Source organism: Eublepharis macularius, chromosome 16 (assembly GCF_028583425.1).
Source record: "Eublepharis macularius isolate TG4126 chromosome 16, MPM_Emac_v1.0, whole genome shotgun sequence".
NCBI lineage: Eukaryota > Metazoa > Chordata > Lepidosauria > Squamata > Eublepharidae > Eublepharis > Eublepharis macularius.
In genome coordinates, this window is record NC_072805.1 from 11624303 (window position 1) to 11650047 (window position 25745).

Consider the following 25745-nt stretch of genomic DNA (forward strand, 5'->3'; position numbering starts at 1 on the left):
TTTGCACAAGCCCAGCTTTAGTAACCTTGGTTTCCACTGACCAACCTGTAAGTGGCAGGGAGAGTGCGCTGCAGAAAGGGCACGAGGGCTTAACTATCCCCCTGCTTGGTACGTTCTCTCCCGTACCTTTTCCCTCCAGCTAGGGTTTGGATCATCATCAGGGTTTCCACGAGAAATCGGCCAAGAATCCAATATTTGTGCAACAATAAACAACCCCAAATATCACACTGAAAGTAAACCTTATATTTACTTAGGATGTCAACTTTATTCTGGTGCTTAAGTAAACTTTACTTTGATATTTGAAAAAAAAGATTAGATTATATAAAAAGATGAGGAAAATGCTTCAGATTTTTCTTATGATATAAACATTCGAGAGAGAAGCAAGGGTCCAGTAGCACCTATAAGACTAACAAAATTTGTAGTAGGGTATGAGCCTTCATGCGTCTCAGCTCACTTCTTCAGATACTGTGATTCATAAAAGCTCATACTTTACCACAAATTTTGTTAGCCTTATAGGTGCTGCTGGACTCTTGCTCTTTTCTACTGCTACAGACAAACTAACATGGCTACCCATCTTGATCTACATTAGAGAAAGTGAGACTGAGAGCAGCTCTTTACAAATAAATTTTCTCGATAATTTAATAATAACAATATGATCTTATCTACTGCTCCTCTAGATAGATTAGTACCCCACTCAAAGCAGTGAACAAAGTCATTGTTGTTATTATCGCCTCAATACAGTTGAAAAGCTGGGGCTGAGTGGCTTATCCAAGGCCACCTACTAAACTCATGGCAGTAGTGGGATCCGAACAAGCAGAGTGCTGATTTGCAGCCCAACCACTTAACCACATCTATAAATCCGCTAAAATTGTAGGGCGTATCCGCTTGAAACTTAGAGACAGAGGTAAAGTTAGAGACCCTCTGATTGAATATGTGATGATTTTTGTTCAGTTCCTTTCAGAGTTATGAATTAATTTTAACATGCACCATCAAGAGGAGAATTCAACTTTTGGAAGTGCTGACATATCAACAACCTCTTTTAAATTCATTCGTGAATGTTCTTTTGCCCACAAATCAAATTTATTATTACAGTCATAGACCAGCAAGCAAGATACACTACAGATTGGCATCCCAAAAAAACAAACTGATGAAAAACCACACAACTGCACAAGAGGTTTGGTCTTGGACACCAGATCGAACTGAAAAACTGCTTCTCCTGGTGAAAAAGTTTGCCTGCTTTGAAAGAATTTTAACCAGTAACCAAAAATACAAGACTGGATTCTCAAAACTATACTGAGCATATCAGTTTCTGAACAAAGAAGAACTACAGTAGTATTTTAGGACTCTTAAAATGGCTTTACATAACCTATTTTGGACCCTTTGCAGCTGAATAATATTACAATAGCCCCCAAGTCTGCTCCATATAGGATACAGATTAGCCAAAAAACAGTTTGTAAGAGTCCCATACATTTTTCTTCCCCCATTATTTTCCCAAGTCTGAGGGCCAAACTGATTGTGATGGTATCCTCATAATTTAAAAATGCTGTAAGGGCTCAATCCTGATCAGGCCTGCAGCGTGGTGCTCTTCCCCACCCCATGCCTTTTCAAGTGGTGAAATAGCTGTGGGGTAAGTAGCTTTTTTGGCCCTTGGTAGGCAAGGGGAGACGGGGACAAGATTACCTCAGCCCGCTGCACTCAGCCCGTCAATCGAGTTTGGCCCTAAGATTCGAATGATTGTTTTTCTTTCCTTCACACAGACAAGATGGGGAACTTTCCAACTGCCTACCAGAAAAATAAATTCCCAGATATGATTTAACCTATTAAGTTTTCCATCCGTTAATATGACATCTGCAGTCCTTTAGTTTCCTGCTGAAAAGAATTGTGCCGACCTTTTCATACTTAATAATTCTTTAGATACTTAATAATTCTTTAGATACTATATTGTTTACAAAGTCACCCAAAGATGATACAAACCTACCCAGGCATGTGAGAATAAAACCACGTCACCTGCCAATTTCTTCATACCAACTGACACTGGAAATTATTTTCTTCGTTGGTTGTGTGGTTAAACTGTTTATATAAAAACTGAACAAAAAGGAAATATATACTGCCTTGCTGCTGTGGTGTTCTCTGTCAGATGAATACTAGGAACAATTCTCAACCTAACTGAATCTCTAACTGAATTATTCAAAAAGGCTTTTGTATTATAGGGAGGGGCTCTCAGATGCTTCACTAATGAGTTAAGGACTACAGACACTATGTTGCTTAATGTACTACCTGTTGTCTTAAATATGCGCTCCTATGAGCTACTTGTGCTTCTAATGTCAGTCCTAGAACTGATTACGTTGTTTCAGCATTTCTTCAACTCTGTATTACTATTTCTTTGTAAAATTGTGTTTATTTACGTTACAGCAGGGCAGATAAAAATCAATGATTTAAAAAAAAAAAAGAATTAAAAAATGGATTTTTAAATACAATGTTTTTTGAGGAAAAATCTATCTAAAGATAGTTTTCTATTTAAGATACAGTATAGTCCAAAGGTTATCATCATGAAAAATGGATTAGTTTTCAATTATGTAGCATGAGGCTGTATATTCGTGCAATGTTTAAACTTTTTGGTAAACAAATTCCATTAATCCATTCACAATGTCATGCTCTTCCAGAGGTTTCTGTAAGATTATTGGGCATTTTTTCTATCTAGAAGATATTATCACAGATCCTTCATTTTACAGTTCTCAAAACTGAATTTGTGTCTGCAGAGATCATGTCTCTTCTTCACAACAAAAAGGTTATACAATAAACATACACAGTTGAGAAAAAGACCTTAATCCCATCATTCCATTGCAAATCTTTGTATACAGAACCAGCCCCTTACCTCTTAAGTGCCAAGTTTCAAAAAATTCAATGAAGAGAAGATTGTTGGGAGTAGAATAGATTTGCACAAGAAGCTAAGTGTGAGGAGTCCTTATGTAGAAAAGAGTGAGTCTTTATGTAAAAAAAAAATGATTTAAATCTAGTCTTACTGACTAGTGATTTAAATCACAATTTAAATCGATTTAAATCAAATTGATTACAATCAAATCCACCCTGGTTTATGGCATTGTTTATGGAAATGTCCTTGAAATTGACTGTAATCTAACACTGTGTAATCCGCCTTGAGACTCAGTGAGAAAGAAGGACTATAAATTACATAAATAATTTAAAAAATAGAGTAACACCACTATCCAAGTACCAAGCTTTGAAAGATGTTCCTTTTCTCAGACTGCTGCATGTCAGTTATGTGAGCTAATAAGAACACTGTCTGTGGCTGAAAAGCCTGCTTGTACATCTGTTAAAACATTCATTTTTATTGCTGCAGCTATGTACATTTTTTTAGATATTTATTATCGCCTGAATTGATCATGGCGTCAGTTTGTTTGTATTGTTTTATGGCTTTTTAGATATGTATATGGTTTTAACTGTATAATATATATTGTTAGCCACCCTAAGCCCGTTCGTGAGGAGGGCACAGTATAAATATGATAAAATAAATAAAAATAAATATAATATTGTACTTGACTTCATTTATGCCCTGCCTATCTCCTCAATGGGGACCCAAAGTGGTTTACATTATTCTCCTGTCTCTTTTTTCCTCACAACCAACCCTGTGAGGTAGGTCAGCCTGACAATTTGTGTAGCCCAAGGTTTCCCAGCACTTCCATGGCAAAGCAGGAAATTCAACCTGAGTTGCCCAGATCCTAGTCCATTGCTCTAGCCACTACACTACATTGGCATAAGCAGCGATAAACAGCTAAAATGGCCACTTTTAAATATCTATGATCCAGGAAAAGTTGGACTTGAGATAGACGAGGAAGAAAAAACACAGCAGTGATCAGAAGAATTGCAAAAACCAAGGAGCCTCCCCTCTCTCTGAAGTGCAGCCAGCAGAAGACAGCTTTCAGTGACAGCTGGAGGCAAAGCAGGACAGGCCGAATTGGCCCCCTTTGGGACTGAAATAAGCCCACTGTTAAGTGCAGGAGCATTCCAGGGCCCGTTGGGCCACCCCAGCGGCACTCCCCCCACTCTGCAGCAGGCTGATTTCTGAGCAAAGCAGCAATAGAAATATGTTACACTTGTTCTGTTTCTTGGCTTTGTGCAGACAAGACTGGCCTTGATAGGACACAATCCAAAAACCAAAACACAATCCACACAATATCTTGTCTAGCAGAGCCCCGTTAAGCCCATTGCCTACATTGGTTCAGGCTTCTAAGTTTCCACAGGCCCAGTTCTGGCCTGACACCCTGGGAGTGGAATGTGCAGCTCAGTTAATTAATTGCACCTGTGAGCTGTTGCCTAGGGAAAGGGCCTTGAGAGACAAGGGAGGCTCAGCTCTGCAAGTTCTCCTTCTCAGTTCTCAGGCTAGTAATGCTGATTGCAAGTGTACCTCTGATTGGCTAACAATCATAGAAAAGATGGCTCCCCTCTGCTCTCACAACGACGCTACACACTCACATTGAGACTTTGTTGGATTATTCCATGCTATCCTTTTCCATCAGCATGTGAGAGACTTTGCTCCATGCCGGGCCTGAGGACCAGACCTGCCTGGCATGGTTTATGGACTATGTTTGTGAGCCTCAAGCTTTCTTCAGAGAAAGGCAAGTTAGCCAGCTTACATTTTTAGTCAGTTCGCTATAGTAAAGAATAGGCAAGTTTTATTGTTTTAATGCCATTTGCTTGTGCCTTAATAGAGTGGTTCCTGCTACCTGCATACACTCTTCTTAACTAATAAACATCATTTATATCTAAGCCTCGTGTCTTTGAGTGTCTGACCAACTGTGTGCAGAATCCCCCGGGTTGAAAGAACCCGGAGACCGGTGAGTCTCAAACAAACGGGGTAAGCCATCCTTCCAGGAGGCCTGCTAGGGGGTTGAGTGGCTGTAAGCAGAGCTTGAAACGGCAGGCAGGAGGTGGTGAACCCCCCCGGACATATCTCGGGAGTCCACCAGTCTGATTCAGTATAAGGCAGCTTCACGTATTTGCAAGTTCACATGGTACCAGAAGCAGCCTCTCTCCTCATGTACTGGCTAAGTGCTGTAATAAAGAATACTACTACTGGCCTCTCTCCTCAATAGGCAATTCTGTGGTAAGATGGCATGTGAGGGGCTTGCCACTGGACTACAGAAGAAATCTCAAGCTCCCAATGACATCACTGGGAGGACAGGGGAAAAATACGGGCCCCCGTTTAAAACGAGTTAATTTGAACTCACACTTATGTTAGATTTCTGTAGGTAGTGAAGTCCATTCCAAATGGAAGCAAAAAAAATTGCCTGTTGACATTTCAAATGGTGCCTATTTAATTAATTAAGTAACTGATTTATTTATATCTTTTATAGTCTGCCTTTCTCACTAAGACTCAAGGCGGATTACACAGTGTGAGATTAGTACAGTCAATATCAAGAACATTTCCATAAACAATGCCATAGGGTAAATAAATAGATACAAGTTCACAAAGACATAGCATTAGCAGGAATCCAATACAACATAGTGGTGAAGTCCATGGTTCCTAACTCATTAGCGGATCATCTGAGATCCCCTCCCTACAATCCAGCCCTCCTATCTGAGTAAAAAGCCTTTTTGAATAATTGGGTTTTGCATTGTTTGTGGAAAGCCAGGAGAGTGGGGGCTCTCCTGACCTCCTCAAGCAGGCCATTCCACAGGGTGGGGGCCACCACAAAGAAAGCCCATGCATGGGCTGCGGTCAATTTCACCCATGTGCAGGGTGGGACCTGCAGGAGACCCTGGTCAGAAGAGTGAAGCTGCCATGGAGCATAGGGAGGGAGGCGGTCCCATAGGTATGCTGGACCAAGGCCATGAAGAGCTTTGTAAGTGAACCAATACTTTGAACTGAGCACGGTAACTAATGGGTAGCCAGTGGAGTGACTGCAGAATGGGAGTGATGTTCATGCTCCTGCTCACTCCTGATAACAGTCAAGCAGCGTTTTGCACCAACTGGAATTTCCTAGTTAGTTTCGATGGGAGACCTATGTATAGCACATTACAATAATATTGATGTTACCATAGCATGGATCCAGGTGGCTAAGTCAGCCATGCCAAGGTAAGAAGCCATTTTCCAGGCTAGAGAGAGGTTGTAGAAAGCAGTTTTTTTGGCTGCCTTAATTTGTTTTTCTAGTAATAGAGCTGGATCCAGTATAATCCCTAGGCTCTTAACCGAGTCTGCAAGGGTCAGATGAACTCCATCAAAAGTGGGGAGTACCATGTCCTTCAGGATCTCTGCCTTCCCAATAGGCATCAATTCCGTCTTGTCTGGGTTCAATTTGTTCATTTTCAGTCATTTCACCACAGCTGTCAAGCAGCGACCCAAGATTTCTACTGAATCTTCTGGGGACCTGGATAGCGAGATACAGAGTTGAGTGTCATCTGCATATTGATGACATCCAACTCCATAGCTGTGAATGAGTTCTCCTAAAGGCTTTACGTAGAGGTTGAATAACATGGGAGATAAGATTGCACCCTGCAGAATCCCGCAAGATAGCTCCCATTCTAGAGATAGCTGATCTCCGACAGCAACCCTTTGAGACTATTCCATGAGAAACTATTTTAATCAGTCCAAGGCACATCCTTGGATACCCACTTCTGTCTCTAGATGCCTCAACAGAATAGCATGGTCTACTGTCAAAGGCTGCAGATAGATCCAGGAGGAGAAATAAGGAGGCATGGCCTTTGTCTATGTTCAGACGGAGATCATCTACTAACGCTACTAGTGCCGTCTCTGTCTCATGCTCTGGTCTGAATCCAGACTGGAAAGGGTCCAGAGTACTAGAGTTATTCAAGAAAGTCTAGAGTAGAGATGAGCACGAACCAGGGAAGTGGCAGAAGGCCACTTCTGGGTCAGCAGAAAGTCTGCAGGAAGTCCATCCCCCGTTGCCTAAGAAACTGATTGATCAGCTCCAGCCTGTCTGCAGTGACAAACCAAAAAATGAACCAAACGAACCAGCCTAAAGTTTGTGGCGGTTCGTCAGAAATGGGCTCTGATGGACCACTGGTTCGTGAATCACGAACCACCCTGGTTCGTCACGAATTTTGGTTTGTATTTTGGTTCGTGCCCATCTCTAGTCTAGAGTTGGTTACCTACTGCTCTCTCAATCACTTTGCCCAGAAAGGGCAGATTAGAGACTGAGTGATAATTATGGAAACCTCTGCCATAGTGACAGTCATTAGTTTGGGTTTTAAAAGATTAGTTAAAAGGTCTAATCAATATTATGCACCATGATAGCTCAACAGAACCATCGTGTTTAGATGCACATGCTCCCTCCAGGTCTATCTGTGTATTGCATTGAAACACAAACAGTACAGACTGGTCCCAGTAACAGACTTTTTTGTGTATGGCGTGGTCAAGTTTGCAAACTTTTCTGTCCAATAAACTGCTATTTAAAGAGGAATCCCTAAAAGAAATATGACTAAAAAACCGAGTAATATCCTTACTCATTTTGTAAAATACTTTCCTGTGTAAACTATAAACAAGGGAAAATCAGATAACTGTGTTGGCTATAGTCAGGATTCTGTACGGCATCTATGCAAAGACACAAAAATATTTATTCAAATGCCTAAAGACTGAATCAGCTGAGATTGCTGGAAGATCCACAAACTGATCTTTCCAACAGTTTTAAAAACAGAAACAGCAGCCCTGCAACAGCTCCTAATTCAGACTGTGGTAATTAGCCCTAGAAAAGGGGGAAAAAGACAACAGACCTTCTTTCCCCTCTTTCCTCTGTTAACATTAGAGATGGGCACGAACAGGAAAAAACAAACACAATGTTCGTTGTTCGCTGCAATCCACAAACAGGGATTCACGAACATCGACGTACATGACATGTTCACGAACATGCTTGTAGTTGGAGGTTCGTGGGAGCCAGAATGGCCCCCTTGGGACTTAGCTGAACTTGAGCCAGGGAAAGGAGAGTCCATGGGTCTCTCCCTTTTATGTCATTTTCTCTTCACAGTGGCAAAAACCGGACTGTCTGCTGGAAGTTAATAGAGGAGTTATAAACTGACCTTCCCAATGTCCAATTCCCACCAAATTTGCAGGGGACATAGTCCTCACTGTCCTCTGAAGACATCCCAAGTTTCAGAAAGATGGCACCCCGGGAAAGGCATGATCCATGGGTCCCTCCCTTTCCTGTCATTTTCTTTTCACAGTGGCAAAAACTGCACTGTCTGCTGGAAGATACTTTGAGGGGTTACAAACTGACCTTCCCAATGTCCAATACCCACCAAATTTCCAGGGGACATAGTCCTCACTGTCCTCTGAAGACCCCCCAAGTTTCAGAGAGATTGTACCCCGGGAAAGGCATGATCCATGGGTCTCCCTCTTTCATGTCATTTTCTCTTCACAGTGGCAAAAACGGAACTGTCTGCTGGAAGCTACTTTGAGGGGTTACAAGCCAGAAGGAAAGCCAGTCCACATAGAGTTCAGACAGTCCATGCCTATGTTGCCAGGGGAATTGATTGAAAGGCACCAGACTGTCTGGCTTTACGAACGGCTGACGAATGCCACGAAGAGGGCTTGGAACGATCACACGTTCGCCAGGAACGGGGCCTCACAAACAGCTTGCTCGTGAACAGCGGATTGGGCTGTTCATGGCTTTTTTTTTGGTTCGTATTGCTGTTCGTGCCCATCTCTAGTTAACACTTCCTCACTTCAGTCTGAATCGGGGCCCAAATCCTCTTTGTGGATCACCCAGTGGTGCCATTCACTTGACTTTATGACATTTTTGCACCTGCTTGAACCGTCAAGGCCTGGGTCAAAGGGCTCCAAATTGGCTACAACTATCAGTCAAATTCATAACAAAAGATTCTCTTTCCTGGACAGAAACAAACAAGATACATGCTAAGGAGGTATTTTTCTTGACATACCTGTGGCACATAGAGCAATAATAGTTTGTGCGTGCTTCTGGATCAAAAGCAGTTTGTCTCGAGGGAAAGGAAGCTTCCTTAGGATGTGTTCAATAAAGTCATGGGGGGTGATTGCAGCCAGATTCCACTTCAATTTCCCCAAGACCACCAGCTCCCAATCCTGAAAGAAACACAAGAGGCAGAAACAATCAGTGTCTTTCAAGAAGACAAGCATAGATTTGCTACTTCAACTTGCCTTCAACGGTTTCTTTTCAATATGCTCCAAAGCTTTGAAGTTGCTGATTTTACTCCTGTTAATTGAAAAAATGTCAGTCCCTTCTGAAAATAATGAGGACTAGAAGCGCCTGCCAAAATTCACTTCTTTGTAGCTGGCACTGAATGCCCACCCAGAAGGGTTGGCCTGCACTGGGATACTGCCCAGGTCGCTGTGGTCTTTCCCTAGAATAAGGCCTATTACTGTGACACGCTTTACGCAGCACTACCTTTGAAAATGATCCAGCCAGAGCAAGAGGCAGCAAAGGCTTTAAATGAAGCCTGTCACAGAGATCATATCTTCCCAGCACTAAATCAATTACACCAGCTGCCGATTTGTTTCAAGGCCAAAGAGCTATTAGTGCCCTTTAAAGTCCTACATGGCTTGGGATCACCGCAACCAAAGAAATACTTTCACCCCCCTGGAACCTGCCAAAGGCCCAAGTTTGACTCCTACAGCCCGACAACCACTTGTCAACTAATGTGAAACTGGGGGGACGCCAGACGAGGCTTTTTAGTGGTGACCATTAGGCCTTGGAGTTCTTGTTAAGCTTCCATAAATATCTTATAATTATTATTTTCCAGAGGATCTTAGCAGTTGTTGAACTGAACTGTGTCATGTTAACATCTACAGGCTTTTCTCCTAATGGTTGGATTTTTATCTCAAATTTTGCTTTGAGTGTTTTTGGTTATTGTGTTGTGGGGGACTTCTGAGTATTACTGCGGTTACTGTTTTAAGGTGTGATGTTTTACTGCTTGATTTTAGTGTGGAGAGGCCAGTCATGACGTGACGTCATGCCAGGCCAATGCTGTCATTCCGGGCGTTGTGCGCGGAGAGAGCGAGAGAGAAATTTAGGTAGGTAGCCATGTTGGTCTGCAGTAGAACAACAGGATTTGAGTCCAGCGACACTCTAGAGATCAACAAGATTTTCAGGGTGCAAGCTTTCAAGAGTCAGAATTCTCTTCTTCAGATACAAGAAGGAACAGAGTTCCCAGAGCCTTTATATCCTAGCCAGAAGGTGGGAGGGGTGTTAAAAGGGCATCTGGGTGTAAAGGTACAATAAAGCTTGATTAGAACAGAAATTAGCAGCTGTAGTAAAATAAGAACCCTATGTCTCTATTCAGCCCTGGGGGTTCCGTCTGAACTTCTTGATGAACTCAACTTCAGTAATCTCACATTGCCCTTGAAGCTTCTTTGAGGACAACCACTTCTAGGTCAGCAATGGAATGTTCTGGAAGATTAAAATATTCTCCTACTGGTTTTTGAGTGTTGTGATTTTTCACGTCAGATTTATGTCCATTTATTCTTTTATGTAGGAGCTGACCTGTTGTTGTTTTTTTCCAATGTAGAGAGCAGGAAGGCACTGTTGACACTTGGGAGCATATAGAACATTGGAAGATGAATAAGAGAATGAACTTGAGATGGTAGAACTGGTGGTGTTAAGTCCAATCCCTCTGACAGAGATTCTCACCTGCAGGAGCTAAAATGGACATTTTTGGAACTACAGGACCTGATAGTAGATGATGTAGAAAGCAAACAGACAGGCCAGCCCCTACATAAAAGAATAGACAAACATAAACCTGACATTAAAAATCACAACACTCAAAAACTAGTGGGAGAACATTTTAACGTTCCAAGACATTCCACTGCTGACCTGAAAGTGGCTGTGCTCAAACAAAGAAGACCCACGGGCAGATTACAACCGGAGATTGCCGAACCTGAGTTCGTACACAAGTTCAAAACAATGGCACTCCTGGGGGCTGAACAAAGACACCGGAATCTTCTCTCACTACAGATACTAATTTTTGCTCTAATCTTTGCATCCTGACCCCCTCCCTCCCTCCCTTCACCCCTCTCACCTCCTTACCAGGATATAAGGCTCAGGGATCTCTATTCCTACTCAGACTGACTCTTGAAAGCTCATACTCTGAAAATCTTGTTGGTCTCCAATGTGCCAGTAGACTCAGATCCTACTTATAGGATAAGTAGCTGTAAATATAGCTGTAAACCACCTAGAGATGTCAGAGAAGAGAACTGGTATTTGTGGAACAGATTTGTGGGATCCAACCCGTGCCTGCTTGGAGAATAGAAAAACCAGCAGTTATTTATTTCTGTGCCTACTTCTAATTGAAGCACACGCATTCCTTGGAAGGGAAAGAGAGAAAAAGAAGAAAAATGTGGTGGACCACCTATAGCAAAGCTACATAATTTTAGGTAATATATTAGGATAAAGTTCAACAAAAATCAAACACGGTAGTATTACATAGTGGTTGAAAGTTCCCACAGCAACCACTACAAGCAAAGTCCCCTCAATCGGTGGTCAGACACCTCCTTACTCCAGTTCTAGCCTTCACCACCTGGATGGCTAAATTAAGTATTTTTCTAAACAAGCAAAAGAAAAGTGACAAGCTGTTGTGTTGCTCCGTTATGAAAAAAAAATAGGCAAAGAAAATAAACTAACAACAATGCAGTAACTTCTATTAGGAAGGTAAAAATAATAATAATAATAAGACAACAGCAGTCCCCATTGTCATTGGGGCACTGGAAACAGTTTCAAATTTTTTTGAAAAACTGCATCTTTCTGACATAACACCTACAGAAGTGCAAAAGACAATGTTACTTGGAACAGCACACATATTACACAGATACCTGGCTGACACTTAGGTCTCTGGAAGAAACTTGTATCAGCTTAGTAAGGCCAATCAATAACAACATGTGATCTTTATTTATTATTGTGTTGTGTGCAATTTTAATAATAATAATAATAATAATTAATAATAACAATAATGCTTATATACCGCTCTTCTAGACAGATTAGTGCCTCACGCAGAGCGGTGAACAGGTTTGTGTTATTATTATCCCCAAAATACAGCTGGGGAGCTGGGCTGAGAGGAGCGGCTTGCCCAAGGCCACCTGCTGAGCTCACGGCAGTAGTGGGATTCGTACCAGTGGAGTGCTGACTCGCAGCCAAATCACTTAACCGCTGTGCTTCAGCAGTATGTCACAATTCAGTGGGCAAGTTTTTCAGTTCTGAATTAACTGCTGGTCTTTATGTTCTGAAAGGGTGGAGCGGTCACTGCTGTGCCATCCCAGAAACTCATGTCACACCTGGCATAACCTCACCTAACGGAGCGATGAACTTAAAAGCTTTGAAAACATGCAGCGACCTTATACTGAGTTAGCCCATCAAGGCCAGCACTGTCTACTCACAGGCCGCAGCTGTGTCCAGGGTCTCAGCAGAGGCCTTTCAGGTCACCTCCTATCAGATCCTGTTAGCTGGAGATGCAGAGGACAGACCTGGGACTTTCTGCAGGCCAAGCAAACGCTCTGCCATTGAACCGCAGCCCCCTCCCCCTTTAAAAGATGAATGCCAGCACACAGAGGCCCCAATTCAGACGGAAAGTGCAAGGGGTGGGCTTATCCTCCCACCCCTGTTTGGTTTCACCTATCAAACCTAAGCACCAATTAGCTCTGGAATGACGGGGGGGGGGGGGCACTGACAACAACCATTCCCCTTGTACGGAAGGGGGAGGAAGAGCGAGAACAGTCCCATTCAGACTCAGGAATTCACGTGCCTAAAATTTAGCTTTTTAAAAAGACGAGGACATTCCAGTCACAGATCTTGACCCTGAGGCTGAATAATACCTCCTGTCCTCCATCTTAATACTGCTGCAGGCTTTCACCCGAAACACATTTTTCTTCCCACACTCCAACATCATTTGCTTGCTTCTTTGTTACCTAATCATGAAAAAAAAGAGTTTTGGGGAACTTAAAAGCTTGTTTCAAGTGGGTATCATAAAAAGTACCTATGTTTCTGTTGCTGAAAGGATCTCAGGTAGCAGATACCGGAAAAGCCCATTCTCTGTGTGAGACCCTGAAGAGCTGCTTGCCAATCAGAGCAGACAATACTGATCTAGGTGGACCAAAGGTTTGACTTGGTATAAGATCATGTCACTCAAAAAAACACGTTTAGGCTTGAGTATTACATACCTTGCCATTTTTAACCAAAATTTTCTTTTTTCAGAACAGAAAAGGGGGAGGGGCTTCAAAATGTCTGGAAATTTTACATCACTAGAAGCAGCCTACACAAATATAGGCGCTCAGACCCTCCTGCAGACATTTGCCTGAATGCAGGAATGGTGGGCTTGGGGCCTACCTTGTTAAATCCTCCTACCAGTTTAAGAGTTGTACAAACTCCTACAGCAATTCCCACTTTTGTGTTTGTCACAGAACCTCTCAGACGAATGCCAGATACAGAGTATTTTTCACGTTGGTAGGATTTTGCTTGGAGGGACGTAACGTGTCAGGGAGAAAGCCAAGCATTAACAACCCTTCTCAGTGACAGCCTAGGCTTCCCCAGGCAGGAAGCCTCCCCAACACTGCGAAGTATTCAGTTCCACCATTCTGCTGCCCGCTCTTCCATTCGGAAACACCACTATTGCAAAAGACCCTCCCTCACATTTGCTAATGCTGTATGCACCTAGCTTCACCCAGGATATTTACTCCCCAAGCTCTCCATATTGACTTCTAATGTATTGCTCAGTGCCTGTTATCCTGGAGAGGGGTCTACTCAGAACAGGAAATATTCTACAGCTTTCTATACATTGCACTTCTACTGATCTAAACAAGCAGCATCCACCTCAAGCTTTGATCTAGGCAGAAGATCCATAACCCTGCCCTAGGCACAAACCCCCATAGAAAAGTAAACACTAATTTAAAAGAACCTCTTCGACTACCCAAACGAGTCTGTCATATTTGCAAATTTACTGTCGTTTCAATATAAACAAAACAAAAATCAGTGAACTGCTCGATGTATTGCCCAATCTTATTTATTGCGGATTATTTTAATCACTGCTTACCATTGTCGTACTAACTATGGCTTTACAGGTTTGATTTTTTAATTCAGTAATCATGTTGGCAGCTAAACCTGCAAGCGACTGTTTTCGGTCTTCTGATTTTCTGGTTGGAATAGAATTGAAGTAAATGAGAGCACGGCAGATTATGCACAGTGCAGCCCAACCATGTCTAAAAAGTCAGGAGAAGAACATGGCGTGGATTTAAGCAAGGGCATCAAGCTAAAATCAATCAAAAATATCACTGCAACCTCAAATGGAAGGTAGCAAATCTTGAAAGCAGCAGACATTAGGAACATTACTGACACAAGATGATTATGAGAAGTTGGCTCGGCAACTTTCTTGACTGCGTTGGTCTGTCCTTCACAACCATGTAATCTATTTTTGTGTTCAAAACCAACATGCTCAAGGTAGTTTTGTGTTCATCTGTAGTAGTAGAACAAAACTTGAGTCCAGTAGCACCCCAAAGACCAACAAAATTTTCCAGGGTATAAGCTTTCATGAATCAAAGCTCACTTGATCATATATACACGGAGCCATAGAAGAAACTTGGGACAGACTTCACCATTCTGCTGCATGGAATATCTTTTAACATGCAGGCAATCACTCTTCACCAACAGGTAAATCCTCTTCCAAGAGCAATGCAAGAGTAACCCTGGTGTCAAACAAAGCAAGTCTGACTCACAAAAACTGACACGTGGCAAATACTACTGGCCTTTAAACTACTGCTGGACTAGGATTTTGTTCCACTTGCTTAAGAGAATCCCGTATGTCCTTTGCTATTGTTTTAATAGTATTTACCTTCAGATCTAATTATCAATTCCACTTGATATTAGAATTCTCTTAAGTTGTAAAAATGAGCATCTATCTCTGAGGCACTTTAGTCAATAGATCTTCACCTCATTAATCCTTATTTTCCTACCGGCTGCCAAATCATTTAGGAGGCTCTCTTCAGAACATAACCACCAAATGAAACTGTGGGGCCTTCCTTGAAAACTGAATGATTAAGATAGTATCTGTTTGGGTGGGTGTTGGGGGAAGAGGAGTAATAAACAGGCCACTTAAAGACAGTTGCTGTATTTCTTTAGGTATGTTTCCTATGAAGTACATATTCTCCAAACACCATTATGATCCCAGGTCTGCAACCTGAGAGAACAAATCATGCTGGAAATAAAAGAAGCAACTGCAGAGAGAAGAGAAGCCATTCAACTTTCGTAAATGCGAAACATGCCTCTAATTCTCTTTTGGCTTTGATGGCCTCCTATTACACAAGGGATTTCAGAGGAGAACGGAGGCGCTCTGAGTTGCATGTAAAAATGGGGGGTTTGCCACATATCCATTCAAAAACTGGCACTACTGATAAGATAGATGTTTATACAGTAGCCTCTCTTGGACACCCTCCCCGTATGTAGCCTTCAGCAATAGTCATTTACACATTTCACAACTTTGGTATCTGTTAACACCAAGCTCAACTTTTTAGTAGGACTTGAGTTCTGTTCTCCTACTACACCAAAGACAGTTTGGTGCAGTGGTTAAGAGTGGCAGGACTCTAATCTGGAGAGCCAGGTTTGATTCCCCATTCCTCCGCTTGAAGCCAGCTGGGTGACCTTGGGGCAGTCACAGCCCTCTCAGAGCTCTGTCAGCCCACCCACCTCACAGGGTGATTGTTGTGGGGATAACAACAACATACTTTGTAAACCACTCTGAGAGGGCGTTAAGCTGTCCTGAAGGGTGGTGTATAAATTGAATATTGTTGTTGTTGTTGTTAATGACAATATCATTCCAAATGTCTGCTGCGTTCAAGATTAATTTTCTTCTATTTGAGTCTGTTTTGAGGAGGCAGTTTGTTGGGAGGGGGGCTTGTTTTTTAGTTTTTATCTCAGTTTTTGGTTGCTTCGATCAACATGGCATTCTCCCTCACGATTTCCCAGGAACTGTAAGTTTTCCCATGTGATCTGCTATGGTCTTACTGTACTTCAGTCAGACATCAACCTGAATGACAAAAGACACAGACAGTTACTAGAGAGTTTGGCTTCAATTATAATGATTCAGGAACTAACACGCCACCAGAAAACCCCCTGTAAAACTACAGTTAACGCAGTAACAGCAACCTGTATTATTTTAACCACTCAGTCAATAAAAAGGGCACCACTCCTTGAGCTGTTCACTCACTTTTATTGAAGCAGTTATTAAAATAAGCCTCTAGTAAACTCACATATATGACAAGCTCAGTAGTTATTTGGCCAGGGTAAATACATGGTGCCAATTGTTTTTAATTTACACGATGTGGTGCTTGAGAATCTTCTTTCTTGTGTTTCGCAACAAGATTTGAAAATATCTGTATTAGATTGTTTGACATTGAAAACATTGGGTTAGACACCAGGACTGCCTCTTGTGCCGCTCTTTGATGTGATATCAAAGGGAAAGTGCCGCTATGCCAAAAGATGGCATCTTTCCATGTTCAATATATCAATGGCATTGTGTACACGAGGCTTTCACCCTTTCAAAGTGCATTTTGCTGAGCAGAGGCGGTCACATTAGTCAATGCTGATTTTTCTGCGAAGTCTTTCCTCAAGGCCAGACAACCACTGAAACGGGCATCAGCAGGACGAATTCCCAGAAAACCAGATCCAAGAAAGCACACGTGTAAACGCAATCTGCCAAACAAGTCACACCAAGCCCACGGCAACCTGGACCAGCCTCCCCGGGCAGATCTGTATCCCTCATTCCAGCCTGAAGGAAGAATGGGTTTTTGGGAAGCATCTCCACCGAGACAGCAAATGCATTTGACTGTGGGGATGTAAATTATTAAACAAGAAGGATTTATTTACCATTTACACATTTCTGTGCACATTTAATCCCTACGATAAGTAGGGTTGCCAACTCTGGGTTGGGAAATTCCTGGAGATTTTGGGGGGGGGGGGGTGGAACCTGCAGAAGGGAGGGACGTCAGCAGGGTATAAAGATAAAGGCCATTTCCACATATGTTGAATAATGCACTTTCAATGCACTTTAGTAATCCTTTGGAAGTGGATTTTTTGTTCCACACATGGAAACGCAGTTCCAAATGTTCACTAAAGAATATTGAAAGTGGATTATCCGACGTGCGTGGAAGCAGCCAAAGAGTCCACCCTCCAAAGAGGCCATTTTCTCCAGAGGAACTGATCTCTGTTGTCTGGAGATCAGCTGGGATTCCAGGGGCTCTCCAGGCCCTACCTGAAGGATGGCTACCCGGGGGTTTGCATTATTGATAGCCAAAAGAGAAACAAGGGGGTTTATATGGTCAATCCCTCTCCTGGTATTTGATGGCATTTCTAATTAATATTCAGATGATAAAAAAAAGTTTCAAACAGTTGGTTTAAAAAAAAAAATTGCACATCCAGTTCAGTGTCTTGTACACCGTTAAACTATAAAGACAGGTGCCAGGGCAGGAAGTATGAGTCACATTTCCTGCACTCATGCAGATGATTGACATACAACGTGGAAGTCTGCATACCGCCACACTAGGAAGATGCTTTACCACAACAACAACCCCAATCGCCTCCCCACTGGAGGAGGGAAGTGACCCTAGTTCAGATATGAATTACACACCCCAAAAAAGGAAGCACAATTTAAGTCACACTTCCTGAACTCACGTATATTATTAACGTCCCAAACCAGAAAAATCTGCCTCAGAAATAATTTATTCAGCTATCTCTGGTCAGCGATACAACACAACTCCATCCACAAAGCAAAAGTTCCGGTAGTTCCTAGCCCTGTGAATGCACAAGACATAAAAAAACAGAACTTCTTAACATGCTGATTCACAAAGCAGAACTCTCTTAGTTACCTACTGCTTGACTGGATTATAAAACATTTCTCTGGAGGTAGTTCCTTTCCACAGTAACAGTCTGCACTGCCAGGAGCCACAATGGGGCCATTTCTCAGAAAGCAAATACAAAGCTTTTCCTAGGCTGTGGTGCTTCAGGCTGCAGAGAAAGGTCTGCATGCCTGCATGCTGCCTCCCTCAACACAAACAGGACATGGCTGGGCTGAACTTAAGGCAGGGTAGTTCAGGAAGCTATTTTTATTGGAAGTATTTAAACATGCAACCCCCACCCATAGCCAGGAAGTATAAAAGTCCAGGATATTCTTTGTTCCACACGCATACTGATCTTTGTGCCTAAGTTATCACTACTGTAATATTGTCAGTGGATCCCAAAAGCAGGTCAGGTATTTCTTAGTCCTAGAAGATCAAAATCCTAGGCCCTCCAAACAAAATCTAGGACGTCACCTACCGCTAAGCAAGAATGAAACTTCTACTCGTCTAAATATCACAATGTTCCAGCTTTAAGGCACACACCTCACGCACTGCTTACAACTGGATGATTTCCATAACTTTGAAAGACTGCTTGTTTATGCAGGCGTAAGAATAACACATGCAGCACGGATCCCATCTATTTTCCTGTGAATACGATGTGCACGATTTGTTTTACTATGTGCATACTTCAATCAGGCCAAGACAACGCTGGTATTTTCGTGGGCCTGTCTTGGAGGCAGCTCTTTTAAAGAAAAAAATGTCGCTGCAAACGGGGGTGGGGGGAGAGTTGGCGAAGGTTCAACCGTGAAGTCATCTCAAATTGTGCATTTCTAACACTAGATGGCAGTGAAACACCAACAAGAGACCACCTTTTATAAAAGGGGCAGTACTTTAAAAGTTAGGAAGCACATGGACTCTATTCAACATAAGATCAGCTCAGTATACTTGCATCTTAAAACATTATAGTTCCTCATCTAAACATTCCAAAATGTTGCTAATCAACCCATTGTGCAAATCGACAAGAACGAACTCACTGAGACTCTTAAAAAGCTGGAAATATGAGATACACATTTCAAACACATGGGGAGCCTTTCTCACAAAATATACAGAACTATTTTCTTTAAAAAAAAAAAATCAGGATGCCTGATGCATTCACATTTCACACTATGGAGTGCAAAAAGTGAAAGACGTGGGAAGCAGGGGCTTACCAACAGTTCTTGCGGTCTGATGGAATTGTCTGTGTATATGCAAAGTTTCTCTGCTGTGAGGGGAATAGTTTCTTTCAGCTTGGAGGCCAGGAACATGCAAACTGCTCCTAAAAGCTGCAGATGGCACTTGCGGGTGGGCACCACGGACAGAAATCTGTCCAAATAATTCATGGCTAAGGGGAATACTTCTTCCTCGCACTTCTGTTCTTCACAAACCTGCAGAAGAATGAGTCAGTGAGGAAAGGGGAACGTACTTTGGAGCACAACAAAGACAAACATTGATCCTGTGAGGAGTTACTCCAGTCTAAACCCACCAATTTCAGTGGACAGGCTAGAATAACTCTACAAAGGACTGCACCGCTCAATATGAAATTGACTGGAAGGGTTTTCCGAAAAGCAATGATGCCTTAACTTGTTGGTATAGTCCTAAGCAAAATTACACACTTTTAAATCCACAGACTTCAATGGGCAGAAGAGTGTAATTCTGTTTAAGATTTTACTGTGCATGCTTTAAGAAATACCTAAATGCTCCCAATAGACATCTATAAAGGAGGAGGACAACTGAACCTGTCTGAGTTCCTGCTTGGGCTTTGCCATTTTCTAACTCTACTTCAGCCAGAGGCAAGTAGTTCTATTCCCATTTGGCTCCGACTTCATTCAATCACTCCCAATGCAGAAACACACTTAAATTGCTCTCCCTGCCACATGTCTGAATGAGTCTCTGCTCTGGGCAAACAGACAGAAGGGCCAGATCAGTAAGCAAATTCTTCCAAACCAATAACTCCCCCCAAAATAAAGTTACCTTTCAACAATACCAAGGTGCAATTTCAATTCTACCTCAGGGGGAAAAAAGTTTGTCTCACTTAGAAACAGTTTAGGAAAGGCCACTTGATAGTTAAATGAGGATGGGGGGCAGCAAGGTAGATTTAGGGGGAAGGCAGAGGCCAGAGAAACCATCGCTGAATCTCACATTCCTTTTGATGCATTTAGTAAGAAATGAATTCAAGCCACCATGCGTGGGAGTTGAAATCCCACCCAGCAACAGAAGGGGAAGAAAGAGAGAAAAGTTTCTCTCTTAAGTTGGCAGCCAAGATTTGCCACCCAAACACTGGCACCCAAATGTCCTCCACACTTCTGAATAGTGGAAAAGCCCCCTGGGTCCCCCTTTTTGGCAAATCAGTTATCATTCACACCCCAAGCAAAATCCCTCAGGGGGGAAAGCAACTGCACCAGCTAGGAAGGGGGCGGCAAGAGAGGGGAGAACTGAACTCCCCTGCCAGAAAACAGGATTTTTTAAAAATAACTGATTAAAAAATCAGGATTATCCAGAAGACCACCCAATTCCACGTGACTAGTAAGACCCGTCTATGCTGACAGTGGGCTAAGGCTGCAGTGCCCCCCCTGTGCAGAGCCAGGGTCCACCATCCGCCGGGGCCGTCCCGGGAGGAATTCTTTCCTGCTGGGAGAAGCCAGGTCAGCCCGCGGCCAGGGACCCTCGGCGTGGCCAGGCGACTGGCGGGCAGGGCGTCCGCGGGAGGGGGCAGCCAGGCAGGGCCGCGCTTCGGAGCAGAGCCCCCCCCCCCCGAGCGCATGGCGAGCGAAGCAAAACGCGGCCCGGCCGGAGCGTTGCCTAGGAGGGCGCCCCCAGCCCCGGGCACGGCCTGCCAGCACGGGCCCCCCGGCCAGGGCTGCTCCCGCCGCGCCAGCAGCAGCAGCCCCCATCTGCGCCCCACGCGCAGCCCCGGAAGGGCATTCCAGGCCCGCGCAGCGGGGAGGGGAGGGGAGGAGCGGGCAAGCGCCCGCGGGAACGGCCCGCCGCTTCCCGGGCGAGGGAAGCCCCGCCGATCCCCTCGCCCCGCGAGCCTCCGCGGGCCCCGATCCGCCGCGCTCAGGCGCCCCCAGCCCCGCCTGGAACGCCCAAGAGCAGCCGAGCCCGGCCAGCCCCGCCGGCGCCGCGTGCAGCCGCACTCGCCGCCCAGGAGGCGCGCGGGCGCGCGGGCTGGCCGCAGTTCTGCGCGCCGAGCAGCTGCCCCTTCCCGGCGGGCGAGCCTGTCTCCGCCAAGCGGGAAGGCCCGCGGCGGACAGGCTGCCTGCCCGGCCGGCGCGCGCCCACCCACCTCCAGCATCCAGGTGGCCACCATCCTGCGCATGAAGGGCTGCAGGTCCCGCTGCACGCACTTGAAGTAGGAGCAGCGCGGCAGGTAGCGCTCCTCGACGGCCAGCAAGTTGCGCAGCACCCGCGCGTCGCGCACCAGGCTGGGGTCGGGCGCGGCGCGGCTGGCCGAGGCAGGGGCGGCCCCCTCGCAGCACAGCAGCTCCTCCATGGCCCCGCCGAGGAGGAGAGCGGCGCCCCGGCCTCCGCCGCCTCCTTTTGGCCCGGAGAGGGAGGAAAAGTTGGGGGAGGAAAGAGGGAGGGGAAAGAGAAAGGGGAGGGCGGAGGAGGAGGAGGGCTCGCCGCCCGCTGCCGCCGACTTCCTCCTCCTCCTCCTCCTCCTCCTCCGGCCTGTCTTCTTCCCTTTCTGGCTCGCTTTTCGAGTCTTCAGCTAGCAAGGAAGGGAAGCGGAGTCAGGCGCCGACGGGCCGTCTTGCTTCTGCGGATCAGCAGCAGTTGCGGGATCCAAGAGCCGAAGGAATCCTGCAGAGTTCCTCCAATCTGAGCCCTTTTGGTTCATTCATTCATTCATTTATGTCATTTATAGTCCACCTTTCTCGCTGAGACTCAAGGCGGATTACACAGTGTGAGACTGGTACAATCATCATGAAGGACATTTCCATAAACAATGACACAAGGTGAGTAAATGAAGTTTACAAATACATAGCATTAGCAAGAATCCAATACAGAATTGAAGAATTGTTGAAACAGAACATAAACAATTCTAGGACTGACATTAGACAACATGAAGTACAAGTAGTACATAGGAGTACATATTTAAAGTAACAGATAACATGTAAGGCAACATGGTGGTGAGGTCTATGGTCCTTTACTCATTAGCTAACCATCCGAGACCCCCTCCCTACAATACAGCCCCCCTATCTGAGTAATGCCTTTTTGAATAATTCGGGTTTGCCTCATTTGCGGAAACCTAGGAGAGTGGGGGCTCTCCTGACCTCCTCCAGCAGGCTGTTCCACAGGGTTGGGGCCACCACAGAGAAAGCCCTTGTACGAGCTGCTGTGGATTTCACCCATGTGCAGGCTGGCACCTGCAAGAGACCCTGTTCAGATGAGCGACGCTGGGTGGAGGAACATAGGGAGGGCGGCGGTCCCTCCTTTCCCTTCTTTTTACCCCACCTTTCCCTCCATTGGGGACCCACGGTGGCTGACATCCTGCTCCTTTCCTCTATTTTATCCTCACAACAACCCTGTGAGGTAGGTTGAGCTGAGAGGGTATGGTTGGTTAGTCTTAAAGGTGCTACTGGACTCTACTGTTTTGCTGCACTGTTGAAATCAATGGGCTGGAGTAACTGCAGGATAGAGGCTTGTTCTCTTAAGATAGAATTCAGAGCTGTAGGTCCACAAAGAACCAGTATAAGAAAGGCCATTTTGCTTAACTGAATATACATTTCACATTACAGATCACTGACCTGTTGATTAATAATTTGAGATTCTGCAACCCAAACACTGATGGTTGCAAGTCTTTTATTAGAAATCATCACTCACAAGGACTCACAAGCAATAAACATGCACAGGAGCATCTTGACCGATGGTTTTAGTGCATTGGCATAAATTTGTGCATAGTTCACACGTGGCTTATGGACAACTGTTCACTTCTATAATTTCCTTTTCTGTGGAATTTGATGGAGGGTGTCTGATAAAGGGAGCTTTGACTCTTGGAAGTTTATATCCTGAAAATCTGGTTGGTCTTTAAGGTGCGGCTGGACTCGAATCTTTCTAAAAAATCCTTTTAAGAAGCCCTTTCATCTCATCAACATTTTTGCATGCCATTCTGGTTATTCTATCATCCAACTTACCCTTCCAATATATCTTTAAAAATTCAGTTTATTTTTTAGAGCCAGATTTGGTTCTCTACCAAGCCACAGGGTGCAGACTCAGAGGTTGATGGGCCATAACATCAAATGGGGGGAGCAAAAGAGCACAACCATAGAGCCCCTTATCTAGACCCCAGTAGGTGCTCCCCCCCCACACACACCTTGTTTATTTTTTACCCTACTTCTCCCAAACTAGGACTTCCATTATAAAATAAACCAAAAATACAATTTAAACAAAGGAAATGCTTACTGAAGGCATCTTGCTACAACCTGCAAAGATAACCCATCACAAATGGGTGCAGCTCAAGTAACTCCTGTCTCTGATCCATGGACACTCCCGGGTACTATTATCCAGGGACAAGCCTCATGTATCCCAACAGGAAAGTGTATCCCAACACACTTTCTGCTCAATCCCGTGTATGTTTTCTTGGCAACACTTTCCGCCAATCTTTTCTAGTAAAGCTGCAGTTCTAGGCCTACATGGATGTGAGTTTGTGTGTGGCGTTTCCTATTGCACACCCATGTGTAGAAGCATGTGCCACAAACGCAGGACAGTCAACAGTACATAGTTATCAGAGAACAAGATTGCAGGTGCCTTTCATGCCATATCAAACTGGAAGTTATCATAATAGGCAAGTGGCCCCGATGTGTGGCTCCATTAACCCACAGATTGGGCCACTTTGGTACAAAGCAGATGTTTCTGCAACCTTGGAGGACTTGACACATGTAGGTTTACTTGGAAGTAAATCACACACAGTTCAATAAGCCTTACTGCAAAATCAGAGCATGGAGAAGTGCACCCAATAGCTGCAGTGAGCAACCACGCTGTTCACGTGCCATTTGATTTTAACCATGTGCACAATTTGGTCAGTTGTCAACAGAAACTCCCTGTAATTTTGTGCATGTTTATTTGGGAACCATTCCTAATGACTTCTTGCATTCTTGATACAATGAAAACCGTCCATAGAAGAAACTGAAAGGCTATTTGGAGGGTGTTCAGTCAGCACCATTGATTGATTGATTGATTGATTGATTGATTGATTGATTGATTGATTGATTGATTGATAGATACGAGGACTCAAAGCAGATTACACCAAATACCCTTTTTTTGTGTGTTGCCTTAAACAGTTGCCTGAATCAGGTTGCCAGCTCTGGGCTGGAAAATTCCTGGAGATTCGGAGGTAGACGCTGGGGACGGTGGGGTTTGGGGAGGGTATAATGCAGTAGTGCCCACCCTCCCAAGCAGCTCTTTTGTCCTGGGGAATGGATCTCTGCGACCTGGAGAACAGTCATAATTTTGGGAAATCCCCATGCCCCACCTGGAGGTTGGTAACCCTATCTAGGTGGCTTGGCTAGAAAACTCGCCCTCCTTACGATGATGCTGGTCACTAGAAAATAAACCAACCTTAGCTATTGAGCAACTCTCAAGGTTGTATAATTTCTGCCACCAAATCAGTGGGGAAGTGGTGGCTAGAGCATACTTCCTGCTTCACACCTGTGAGTGTTGAGTTTCTTGCCTGAATCTTGCCTGTCCCCTCCCACATTCTATTGTGAGGGGGAATACAGCCATATCATTTTGGAGCAGGTGGATATATTGTCTAGAGCGTCGTCGTTATCAGTTGCAATTCAGACAATGCATCCACCTGGATTGAATCGAGATCTAGGCTTCCTGTCTCATTACCAATGCTGACTTCTCCACACCCACCACCCCTCTGCATACCCTACCCTACTCAATATGGTCTGTTATTGTCATTTGCTGGCTTTTGTCATTTGGCATCTGAAATCACTCCACTCTCCAAGATATAAAGACAGATGGACTCACATTCTAGCTGTACCTGAAGAAGTGAGCTTTGACTCACGAAAGCTCATACCCTCCCCCAAATTTTGCTAGTCTTATAGGTGCTACTGGACTCTTGCTCTTTTCTGCGGGTTCAGTCAAGCCAAGCCCCTGTGCAGCAACACGGCCGGGCAGCGGCCTGGCTAAGCAGCCCCCGAACTGCCCCCCTCCAGTATGGAACAGCGGGCAGTGCCCAGAGAGGCTCCCTGCGCTCGGGCAGAGGCTACCAGCGAAGGCTGCCCCTTCCCAGGCGCCACAGAGAGCCGCGGCGCGGCGCCTCCCCTGCCCCGGGCGCGTGATTGACAGGCGGCGGCGCTTTCGAGGAATTCTTCGGCGGGGAAGCGCCGCTTCCGCTCTCCCCTGCGCAGAAGCAACCTCGGAAGCAGCGGGGCGCGCCTCGCCCGGCCCTTTCCTCGCCCCCGCTGGAAGTTTTGGAGACTCCCAGGCGTTGGGCAGGAATCCGGAGGCGCTCGGGTGGCCTCTCGCCGACTGTGAAGAGCAAGGGCTGGGCGGCGGGGCGGCCCCGAGCGGAGTCACAAGGAAATCGCCCCGAAATTCAGTAGTCGTGCACAGGACTGCAGCCTTAAACGGATCCTTGCTCTCTTTTGCTTGCACTGCAGCTGATCTCAGCCGGAGTCCTTGCTTAATCGACAGGAACAGAAGCATTACCTGCGAGTAAACCTCCCTGGACTAGATCCAGAGGAGTTAGCCGTGTTAGTCTGTAGTTGCAAAATAGTAGAGTCCAACTTCATTGTAGCATAAGCTTTCGAGAAGCACAGCTCTCTCTGTCAGATCTGACGAAGAGAGTTGTGGTTCTCGAAAGCTTATGCTACAATAAAGTTGGTTCGTCTTAAAAGTGCTACTGGACTCTTTCCTATTCTGATCAACTAGGACT

The 25745-nt window shown here is 44.8% G+C and overlaps 1 protein-coding gene across 2 annotated transcripts in view; it reads right to left on the minus strand.

Annotated features, from left to right (window-relative positions):
• CCND2 (cyclin D2) overlaps window positions 1-21408 on the minus strand; it is a 40131-nt gene extending 18723 nt beyond the window's left edge. Inside the window, exons 1-3 of one of the 2 annotated variants that reach the window (XM_055000333.1) lie at window positions 21205-21408; window positions 19027-19242; window positions 8914-9073 (exon numbers count right to left, since the gene is read on the minus strand). In XM_055000333.1, coding sequence (XP_054856308.1) covers window positions 8914-9073; window positions 19027-19197 — 331 coding nt within the window. In that variant the 5' untranslated portion in view covers window positions 19198-19242; window positions 21205-21408. Of the gene's footprint in view, window positions 1-8913; window positions 9074-19026; window positions 19243-21143 lie in introns of both variants that reach the window. The other variant, XM_055000332.1, reaches the window with a different exon arrangement.
• Between the last annotated feature and the right edge of the window lie 4337 nt (window positions 21409-25745).